This window comes from Episyrphus balteatus, chromosome 3 (assembly GCF_945859705.1).
Source record: "Episyrphus balteatus chromosome 3, idEpiBalt1.1, whole genome shotgun sequence".
Classification (NCBI taxonomy): domain Eukaryota; kingdom Metazoa; phylum Arthropoda; class Insecta; order Diptera; family Syrphidae; genus Episyrphus; species Episyrphus balteatus.
In genome coordinates this window covers 37,714,529-37,726,664 of record NC_079136.1, presented here as the reverse complement: position 1 = coordinate 37,726,664, position 12,136 = coordinate 37,714,529, and the positions used below count along the sequence as shown (strand labels likewise).

The following is a 12,136-nucleotide window of genomic DNA, read 5'->3' as shown; positions in this document are numbered from 1 at the left end:
TTACAAATCACATTGATTGGTTATGATACATCATGAGGAACTTATATTGAGATACAGTCGCATTCACTTATATGAAAAAAAAAAAATGAAATACATACATACACAAATAAAATGCACGACTGGGTCGCACGAACTTGCTCTTAGAGTTAAAGTTGCTTAAATTTTTAAGATTTTTTATATAGAAATTTGAAAAAAAAAAAAATCGTTTAAAAAAAAAAATAAAATAAAATCTGAAATCAAATTGCCCTCCAAACAAGTATGCAGTTTTGATTGATATGTTAAGATGCATTTTTAGAAAAAAAAAAATAATTTCAAAATCGTTAGATTTAGAGCCGTTTTTTTTTAGAAAACTAATTTTTTATAAATATTTTTTTTTTTTTTAATTTTTTAAAATAAAATTGGTATGCCTTTGTACAAATTACTAATCAACATCTAAAAACAAAATTTAAAAAAAAATCAATGTCCCGTTTTCGAAAATTTGATTTTTCAAAAAATAAAAAAATTGTTTTTTTGGAAATTTGTTTTTTGGTTTATATTTAAATTGTATAAATGCTTCCTCACAAAAAGTTTCGTTGAAATCGAATAAGCAGTTTCGGAGATAATCGGATTTGAAAAAAAAAAAACTGTTCTATGGCAGGTACCGTTAATAATGAATGATTTTCATTAGAAGATAGGCCTTAGCTTAAAACTAACATTTGAATTTTTTAAACAAAATCGTTGGAGCCGTTTTCGGGATATTTCAATTTTACTAAAATCGGTATATGACAAGTACCGTTATTTTTGGTCCTCCTTATACAGACTGACAGACAGACAGACTTCCAGGACCCACTTTTTTCGCATTCTCTACCATCGTAATGTCATGCAAAAATGTTATCTCAATTTTTTTTTTGTACGAATGCATAACTTGATTTATAGTACCTATATCGCAAGTAAAAAAGGAAAGGAATTTAAAGGACTGGAAATAAATTTTGGTTTAAAGCACACGTTCTTGTTGATCAGCAAAGTTTATTGAAAATTGAGCCCAGAAGAACTTCATTTGAATTTAAGTCTAACGTGTTTTTTTTTTTTTTTTGTTACCAAGGTATTTTACTTAAGTAAGCCCGTAAACTTAAGAAAGTTGAATGGTCAATTTTATTTATGCCTTTCATCTTATAACAAACTCTTAATCAAAAAAAGGTCACAGATTATTCTGGTTAAAGGAACTAGGTCAGGTTAAATCAAAGGTTTTTTTCTATACATAAACTACTGGTAATTCTGGTAAAAGCACTAATTGTCCTGAAAAATATTCCGATAAAGTGCTAAGATTCACAAAATTCAAACAAGAGCTACCAACAAGTACAAAGTTGAGGTTTTTAACGATTAATTTGAATTTTACCCTTTTTAAAATCGAAAATAAGTTATTCATGTTCTTGATCTTGGTGACTGCACTAAAAGTGATTCGTTCATTCAGTCCCAGTTATAAAAAATTTCGATACCTACATGAACTTTTTATTACATTTTTCCAATTTTTCAAATGCTGACCAACGTTATTTTCAAGTAGAAGTTACTAACAAAATAATTAATCTTACTTTTTTCAGTTTTAAAAAGTTGCTGCAATAATGAATTCTCCTAGTTTTGCTTCACTTAAGCGGTTTAGACTGTATAATGCCAAATATTTAAGACAATAGTCACACCAACAAAAAAATGCGTCAGAATATTTACGAAAATAACATAAACCAAATAAGAAATCACAAAGAGAAAAAGAAGAGAAAAGCCAACTGAATTAAGTTATACATTTTAGTATAGAAAATTTCGATTGCAAGACTGAAAATAATCCACTTAAAGCTATAGGCTATTTGCCATAAAAAGAACAAGAAATATGCTAAACACAGAATATTCAATTAATCATTTAGCAAGTCGAAGACGATACGATAACACATGAAAAGGAGTCACCAAAAACAACATTCCATGCAAGCTCAATTTTTCATTATTTATCTTTTGCATATAAAATATGTATATCCAACTTACATACAATATATAAAGGTATGTAGTCATCTTTTAAGGCTCTTATTCAGTATACCAGACCACCAAAGACACCCCAGATCTCGTTTTTGTGTGTTGTTTGTTTGGCCAATAAATTTGCTTTAAATGGTCATTCACTCGAAAAACTCGTATCACTTGATATTTATAGAGCTCACATGAACAAAACGTGTTACACTTAATCCCGTAGAAGGCACATATAAACTTAATCCCTCTTTTTTCTGATTTAATAGAGATCGCTAGCTACAACAACAAAAAATAAAAAAAAAATAAAAACAAAATCCCTCGAAACTGCCTTGATAAACAAATCTTTTGCAAATTTTACTGCGTATAGAGCTCTATAAAATTCATTGCAGATTTGTGTTCCTTTTTTCAAACCTAGGTAAGGTAGACTACAGAGACATTTATTTAATCAAATCGCATTATTGTCAAGGCGGGTGGTGGTGGTAGTGGCGGTGGCGCACGGATTTCGCTTAAATGGAATCAACTATAAAGGTAAAAAAGTTTAAAACCGACTTTGGATATGGAACCAGTTTTCGTGGAGTAGGTAACCTCTTTTGGACTTTTGCACAGAATGTAAACATTGCACCATGTCGCGCCAGTAATAACGACAACGACTCGGATTCGATTCAACTCGAATATAAGGCGACGAACGACAACGACAACAATCTCTTTAGATTTCACTGAACTTGTATTTTGATATTGATACTGATAAATACCATTTCTTTGTTGTTGTTGGAAAAATTAAACCACGGTTTTTGATATCATAAATCATATTCCAATACCGCAAAAATAAAGTTTAAACTTGCAACCTTACTCCTAGACGATTACTCACTGAATGATGATTTTACGATGAGTGTTGGCCACTCACCATTCAGCCTTCAAAATATGGTTAATGATGAAAGCTGGCTTTATGAGGCCGCCTTAAAAGAAGTGGCCCGGTTATTGGCACTGAGTCATTAATCGTTTGATTATTTTTTTCCAATATTCACACGCAAGGGTTTGAAGTGTGAAATTATTATAAGGATTGAAGAATAAACTTCCTTTAGTCGAAGGTACTTGAAAAAGTCTTACAAAAAACTGATGATAGAATTTATTCTAGGATGACACTTCTTTCTTGTTAAACCAGATCACCCACCATCATCATCTTCATCGTCTTGCAACTTTAACCTAGTTTCGGTGGTTGTTTGTATTTTTTGCCCTGATGAAATTGAAAGTCTTATACAAAAAAATGTATATCTTGTAATGATTTGATGATGGGCGTGTTATGCAATTGAACGTCATCGTCAGTCAGTTTCAAGTGCGCCTGGGCATAGTATAGGCATGGCATATAATACAGTTAGGTGCAAAAGTATTTGTTTACAAGTTTTAAGAATATATTATGTCAATATGAACTTCAATAATAGCTCTGTTTGAATAAACACTTAAAAAAGTTGTTACCCGTCATGAAGCTTGGCAAATAACGATGAAAGATCAAAATGGTTTATAAAAAAACTAGCTCCGCAAAAGTAGGCTCCAGGAAATAAGGCCAAAAAAAAAAGCGAAATAAGGTCCAAAAAAATCACACAAAACAACAATTTTTTTTGGTGATTTATTTAATTTTTTTTAATTTCATTGTGAAATAAAGGTCTAAAGCTGAAGCGAAACGAAATTTTCCATAAAAAATTTCGTTTACGAAATCTTGAACGAAATTAAATTTGTTTTGTTTTAGCTTAAAAACTTATTTTCTGGTGTTTTTTGTTGAATTTTTTTATTTGTATTTTGTATTATGTATTTATTTTATTATATTTGTCCGCTGTTGACTTTGGAGGCTTAAAAATGTTTCGTTTCGCTTCAGCTGCGTAGGTACTAGGCTTAATGAAAATTAATTTTGTAGTTTAATTCAATTTAATTTAATTTAAAAGCAATTTGGGGCAACATCTTTACAGTGAAAGGCATAAAAAAGTATGAGATACCTAAAAAAAATTGCTCGATTTCTTGTTGTTTACTAATTGCTCTTACATTACTCTGAGAAAAGTTATTGCAAATTGAATAACATTCAATATGCAATAACTTTGCTGTTAATTTTTTGACAACAACATATAAAATAGAGGTAACCGAAACCCATGAGAAAAACATGATACACTGATGAAATTTGGGATGAGGGACTAAGATAAAGTAGATACAAACGATCCATACCTTAAGTTTCTAAAGTATTTTTGGTAAAAGGGTTTTTTTTTAAGGGCTGAGTTAGTGTTAGAAAATTTTATGTTAGCAGATATAAATATTGTTTATTTTTTAAACTCTTTGAAAACGTTTTATTTGGTATATGAACTAAGAATCTAAAAAGTCTACAATATAATTTTGAGTGGACGGATGTTTCGTTCTTTTAAAATAAAGATCGAATTCAGAATTAACAACATAAAAACTGTGACAAAAATGATACCCTAATGAAAATTTGGTAAAAATGTGTCATATTAAGCAGAAACCAATAATCTAAGCTGTCTATACAAATTCTTTAGGTGAAAGGGTGTTTGCTTTTCGGAATACGGAAAATACGCAATAAGTCCGTTAAATCAATGGTAAAATGGTACCTTTAACAAAAATGTTTTTTTTTTTTTCCATTAGGATAAAAAAGTCTATTCATTTTTTTCATGTAAAATGGTGTATTGAAATTCAGCAATAATTGAACATTTGTGTATAAGAATATCATAGTTAATAGGGTGTTTTTTTGATGGGAACAAAATTGATTTGCACCCTAGTGAAAATTTTGTAACAACGTTGCATTTGTGATAGAAACCAAAAATAAAGAGACTTCCTAAAAAAATTTGGGCGAAAGGCTGTTTTTTTAATTCGAAAATGAAGTTATTCGAAAATGAAGTAAATTCTGTAGTAAGTCCCAAAGAAAGGTTGTTTTTTTTTTTTCTTAGCGCGAAGAAATTAAAAAATAATCCAAATACGTTTTCCGTTCAAAATCTCTACATTTCTATTACTCGAAAGAACACTCTGTATCCAAACTAATTGTATTTGTATTGTATGAATTCCATAGATACTCGACTCTTATTTTAATGTTGCATTTTTACTAGATTTCAATCGAGTAAGTACCCAATTCAATTTTTTTACTCAAAAAATCACCCTTTCACCTAAAGGTAAGTTTTATTTTCCAGTAATATGACAAATTAAACGTTATACTAAAAACTATAGTTCTAAGAATAATTTACTTTTTTAAAAAAATTTGTTGTTTCACAACACTGTTTATTATAACCTGAGCAGACTAAGAGGCAGAACAAGTGCCGACCTTGTTATGGTTATGTTATTATATGACGTTTCGTTCCGATTTAATGATTTTCATTGGTTTTTTCTATGTGGTCTTTGGTGTGTCGGACATGCTGCTTTAGAGCTATTGAATAAAAGTCATTCAATTTAATTTGATGGTATTACGGTGTATTAATATGTACTTCCGACCACACATACTCTTATAAGTAGGTTCATAATGGAAACAAGTTGAGCCTGATGCAACATTTAGAGAGAAATCAATTGACCTTGATTGTTGGCTATAAGAAACAAGCAAACTTTTAGTTTTTCATGGGCAAAAAATTCAAAGTCCCCAATCGCACATTCAAAATAAGCGCGGTCATTTGTAGTGATTTTATTTTCATTCGATTTTCTGATCTTCTTATGCACAAGTTTTTTTGAAAACAAGGCTTTTAGCGGCACTCTTTTCATTTGAGTTTTAGAAAACAGGGGTTAGATGGTATTAGCCTGAAAACCAAATTCTAGCTGAATACTATTTGTGTGTGTTTAAAGACTGACGGCAAGGCTATTGAAATCAAACATTATTAAACACTTTTTCTAGTCCTAACGACCTTATTTGCATGCACTCAAGAAATTGTAAATAAATAATAAATTCACAAAGTGTACAATGCAAACGTTGTTTTCTCTGCCGTAGTTGTTGCTATAAATATACGCGTGGCTAGTTTATCACTGGAAAATATTTGGTTTTCGTTTTCCTTCTAGACACAGTTTTCAGGAAATGATACGTTATGGAGAGACACAGACAACAATTATTTATTGCTTCTAAGACTTTACATTCGAGATTTGCAGTGCCAATACATTTGTTAAATTATTAAAAATGAAGATTCTGATGGGTAAACGTTTATGAACCTCTTGGTAAAGTATAGAAGTGACAATCTTTTTGAGATTGCAGCCATAAAAAAGTTCAATGCTCAATCAAATCTTGGTGATCTAATCAGAAAAAAATTGCACCATTGCAGATTCTTTATCACTTCAGTTACAGTGAATAGCAAGTAGACACAATCTGTGAAAAAAATCACCAATTTTAATAAAATAAAGAAAAAAATTGACACCCACTGAGGATCGATCCTACAACTCTTGGGTCACTAACCGTGTGCTTTTCCATCACTATCACATTTTTAAAAATGAAAAATAACAATGAAAAATAATTTTAAAATTTGTTTAAATTGTTTCAACTTCAATTTAAAAATGTTTAATTAAATCAATGTTCACCATATTATATTTTTTTCATTGCATTGTTGTCCTATATTTTCAATCAATGTTGTCACAAGTGGATCAAAATGACCCACGACGAAATTTGATCGTTCGAAAATTTAGTATTTATAAGCCGATCTTCTTGAAAAAAAATTAGGATGTACTTGACGCCATTCCTTTATAAATCAATAAATCGAAAACATTCTACGTACTTCACTGATTTTAGATGTTTACTTAAAGCCTTGTATGTATATATTTTTGGTTTTGATGACAAATTAAACGTTTATACTTAAGTTTTTAGACGTTTTATACGAATCATTGGCCTTTTGGGACCAATTACAGATTTTACTGTCTCTTCGAAAAAAACACTCTTTCACCTAATTTTTTTTTTTTTTTTTATAAAAACTCTTTATTCTTGATTTCTATCCCAAATTCAACGTTTTCACCAAATTTCATTAGGGTGATCCATCATTTTTGTTTTCACTCAAAAAAACACCCTGTTAACCATGAAATTTTTATAGACACAATTCCTGAATTTCAATAGGATACAACTAGTACTACTCAAGTATTGCACACTTTTGCAAACATACCCATATTTTCTCTACATTTAAAAAAAAACACCCTTTCACATGAAAAAAATTTATAGATTTTTTTTATTCGTAATCCCCATGAGAAAGATAACATATTTATTGAATTTCGTGAGGGTATCTTTTATAGCATTGATTTTATTGGACTTATCGCGGATTTTCCCTATTTTCCCAAAAAAACACCCTTTAACCTAAAATATTTGTATAGACTTTTTGGGTTCTTGGTTTCTGTTATAAATGAAACATTTTTACCATTTTTCATTGGTGTAACAATTTTTTCCTAGTTTTTGTGGTACTAATTCCGAATTTCATCATTTCTTGAAAAAAAAAAACACGCTTTCACTCAAGATATTTTTGCACTTTTTATAGATTCTTAATTCTTATACCAACCAAAACTTTTTCACCAAGTTTTAAAAATTAATAAAATTTAAGTTAGCTGTTATGATACCTTTCTCACACACAACTTAACCTTTCAAAAAAACACCCTTTCACCAAAAATAATTTTAAGAACTTTATGAATCCTTCATCCCGAATTTCATCAGTGTAGCATGTTTTTCACATGGATTTTGGTTATATTTTACCCGTTGAAGTCAAAAAACAAGCAAATTTGTTTTTAATCGGCAATAACTTTTCTTAGAGCAATCGTATTTCGATTCAGCATCAAAAATACCTTGAAAACATGTGTCATATGATGATATTTGACTAACAATTTTTTTTTTTCAGTATATTTTTGACCTTCACCCCTTCCCTCTTGTCCGCGAAAAAACACCCTTCCACCCAACTTTTTTTTTTAGACTTTTTTTTGTCCTTGGTTCTTGTCCCAAAAGCAAACTTTTTGCCAAGTTTCATGACTGTAACAATTTTTTTTACAAGGTAATATTTTCCCTAAATCGCTTTTGAATTCAAACTTATACTAAAATAACTAATATTCACTATTATTATTACAGTATTTTTTTTGTTATTTAACTTTAAAACTAAAAAAAAAAACATATATTTTAATGAATCATTAAGCATTTTATTAGCAACTTACAAATTTCGTTTCTCATAGTATAAGAATTGTCAGGTATAATTAAAGCCATTTAAAGTTTAAAAACTTTAATGAAACAAAAAATCCTACTTGGAATTTGATATTGACTTTTGCCTTTCACAGATTAATGAAAACTACCAGCATCAATAAAATATCTACTAAATAAAATTTCACATAACATACAATTTCAAACATTCATTCGACACAGTATGAGCTGTGAATGTGAACTATCATTAAAACTTCATAATGTTAAGTATTCATTCATTTAATGACATTTATATAACTTGTTAATATGAGTTATAAATCAAAACAAACTTAATAATGTCATGCTATTATTATAGAAAATGTTTGCTATAGTACTGCGTAATTAAAAACTGCACAAGGTTTATTTTTTTTTCTCCTCTATTTTGTCATTGCAAATTGAATAAAATACATGGCAAGGTAAGTACACTGGGAATTTGAACTAATTGCAATTAAACTTGATGTGGATAATCTCAAAAAAAAAAAAGGAAAAAAAAAAAATAGACGACAAGATCATGGATTGAATTATTGTACTGAGTACTGAAATTGTATTATTATCTGTAATTCACAGCACGGAAGTAAATTATAATTTAGTCTTAAAAAGTTTGAAAACAAATTAAATTTCTTCTTTTAATAAGTTATTATAATTGGGAAATCTATAGAAAAAAAACAACAATTAAGTCAACAATTAAAACAACTGTTTTTTTCATAACAAAGCAATATTGTTTTAATTTGTTCTTTAAAATAAGCGCATACATTTTTTTTTTAATAAAAGAAGAATGTCAGAAGATTCAGTTTTATTACACGACAAATCTTTTTTAGAATTTTATTTAATTTTCAATATATTTGTTTTTACCTACCATACAACGAAGGATATGGTATTAAGACCACTGAGGTACTTAGTTCTCATTCAGTGGGAAGGGGGTCTTGCTCGCTTAGAGTATGCAGAGTCGACAGGCAGGAGGCGCCTATAACAACAGTTTTTTTTAACTAAACTGTGTGTTAATTCCAAATTAATTGGAATTAACACCTTCGGGGATTAGTTCCGTTCGCGTTAATGTACTGCACCATTTTCAGACTCTTGAAAACTTAATTTTGAAATAAACTAAAAACACGCTTTTCTTTTTATTCTTACATAACATCTTCTTGGTGAAAGTGGGATTTACAGCCCGATTCTTTCACACCAGTCACAACTTGTAAGAGTCACAAAAATTCTCAAAATTGTGATCTCCTATAGAGCAGGTCACAATTCACAACAACTTAACGAAGAATAAACGCTTTTTGTGACTCTCACAAGTTGTGACTGTGGGAGAGAATCGGGAAATTAGATTCACACATAGCATGGGAACTAACTCCACTTTATTAAAGTGGATCTCGTTCCCAGTGAGTGGAAACTAATTCCCTCAGTGGACTTAGATCAAGGCACAGATAAAAAAGGGTATTTACCAATATAACTGCTCGTATAGACGAAAAAGTACATTCTCAGAATTTTCTCGCCGATTCTCTTGTACTTATTTTCTAATTTGGAGACAACTATTGGGCCCCCACTAAGTGGTTCTGGTAAGTAAATGTGATATAGTATTCAGTTTCTGGGACACCCTATAACATATATATCTAGGTACAACATTATATTGTACGATTTGCATGTCGTCGGTGAAACCAGAAAATTTTCTGAAAATTAGATTTGAATGCCATCTGTTAGACAACCCGACAAACAATTTTGGTTCTATAAAGCTTTACAGATGCAATTGTTGCTTCTGTAAAGTTTTATAGAAGCAAAATTGTTAGTAGGGAAACCTAATATCTACGGTTCCTTAAACTCAGAATCCCCTTAAAGTTCATAGTTTTTATTTTATCAGCAAATTAGAAAATGAAAACTCATACAAATGCCTTAAAAACGATTTTATTTTTTGCTCTCCTATAAAATTTGCTGAAATGGAGTTACACACTTTTCTGGTTTCACCGACGATGTCACGTTTAAAATGCAAACAAATTTCATTAGAATTTTCAAACATAAAAATAGCTATACAACAATGCGGAAATTCATATGTATATATATGATTTGATAATGACCGTAGGGCTTAGCTAACTGAGCACAGTCTTTTCACATGCAGTACCTATTATACGCAATCTGTTGGGAAAGAATAATAAAACTACATCAGAAGTAGCCTTTTATTGGTATAAATTGCAAATATATAACCTGTGGCGCCATAAGTGTTTATGCAACCGTGACTGTTGTATCAAAAGTCTGTATAGTGTTATGATTCTGCAGAAAATAAAAAATGTTTGCAACTTAAGGTGCTGGCAAAAAAGTACTTATGCATCTCACAAACGAATGCTTAGCGACACGGATGAAAATAGTAAAAAAAAAGATAAAAAACGCTTTGCTTTGTTATTGTTCATCTGAACCGACGACGACAATATGACATCTACGAGTTTCTTTTGAATACAAATTACAGAAAAAATGTTGCAATTGCAATGCTAATGCATAATTCGTAGTCTTTCGTAGTTGAATTTGAAATGGTTGGACATTTATTTCGAGCAACAGCAAGTAAAGGCAGTGATAGTCGCTTGAAGCTCTGATTTGATGGAGACAGAGTTGTTTCTTGTGACAAAAGAAACATTTACGTATAATTTTAGTCTGATTTGATGTTTGTAATCTGATAAATGCATAAAAAGAGCAGTAACTTTGGAATTAGATTACGGTTACGTAGCAGACGAGAAAGATACAAGTCTTATGTTAAAACCGACTTTTGAAAAATGTTAAGCAAAAGTAACAGCAAAAATATTTCGTATGCCAAAAAATTGATCAACCCACACAGAAGATAAACCAATTAATTCAAGATCAAACATTTCAATTGATATAAACTTGACCTCCAAATTCCGAAACAACTTTATATCCAAATATAGAAACTCCAAATATAGATCTAGACCCCATAGGTTAAACAAAATAGTTCCCCAACAAATTAGATACAACCAACACAATATTTTTCTGTACAACAAGAACCGACAATGACGCGACACATTACCGCACCGGATGCATCAGCGCACAAACATACAACATTGTCATTTTCCAAATCAGATAAAAATGGGGTTCCCAAACCCAACAAAATCCAAATAGTGAGTGAATTGTTATAGTTTCCGTTGAGATTGAGTAAATTGATGGCCCATTAATCTTCCCCTCAAATTGTTTACGGTTCGAGAGTAAAATAGAACATTGTCTCGTGTAGCTTAGCGTCAGATCGCGTAGGGCATGGAGAGAATGGAATAAAGTGCGGTATTAAGCCAATAAATTATTATCAACCCAATAAAATAGATTACAAAAGAAGGAAGAAAAATAAGAGTGTTTGTACGCGATTACGTTTCAAAGTGAATGGAAGCCATCAGAAGATTTTTTTGTTTCACTTTTTTAAGAACTAACTTATCTGCTGATCTTTGGCCCTAAATAGATGGGATTTTAAAAAGATACCAAAATGTTTTGTGTTGGAAGAAATATTCCGTTAAAACACAAATATTTCAGGAGTTAATGTCCCTTTTACATCTGTAATATAGAATTATGTAATATTAAAATATGCGATGGCATAAAAAGCGAGAAGGAATTTGTTATGTAGACTTGAAGAATTCCACTTTGGCTTTTATAGCTATAAAATGCGTCATTACATATTGTTTCTAATAAAGCTAAGACTGTTCAAATGCCTATTTAAATTTCATTTAACCAACGTCACTTAAACTCTAGTCTTTATTACAGCTTATTTCATCCGTAGGTCATGCTTTTGTTTACCTTTTTTAAATATATTTTACTTGGTCTTATAGGGAAAATATTGGTTTCGTTTTTCAACAAACTTGTACTTTTTCTTCATGACATTCAACCAAAGGGACAAACTAATAGTATTTCGGGCCATAAATAAGTCTTAAACATTAGCTTAGTAACAATAACACTGGTTTACAGCCAAAATGGACGCTCAATCCCACTATTTTTTTTCTAATGTACTTT

At 30.3% G+C, this 12,136-nt stretch overlaps 1 protein-coding gene across 9 annotated transcripts in view; it reads right to left on the bottom strand.

Moving 5' to 3' along the window:
* The window catches only part of LOC129913111 (GATA zinc finger domain-containing protein 10), a 50,655-nt gene that overhangs the window by 10,569 nt on the left and 27,950 nt on the right, over positions 1-12,136 (bottom strand). The window contains exon 1 of one of the 9 annotated variants that reach the window (XM_055991616.1): positions 8,125-8,176. The exons of the other annotated variants lie outside the window; for them this stretch is intronic. Coding sequence (XP_055847591.1) covers positions 8,125-8,173 — 49 coding nt within the window. The 5' untranslated portion in view covers positions 8,174-8,176. Of the gene's footprint in view, positions 1-8,124; positions 8,177-12,136 lie in introns of those variants that run through there. 9 annotated transcript variants of the gene reach the window in all.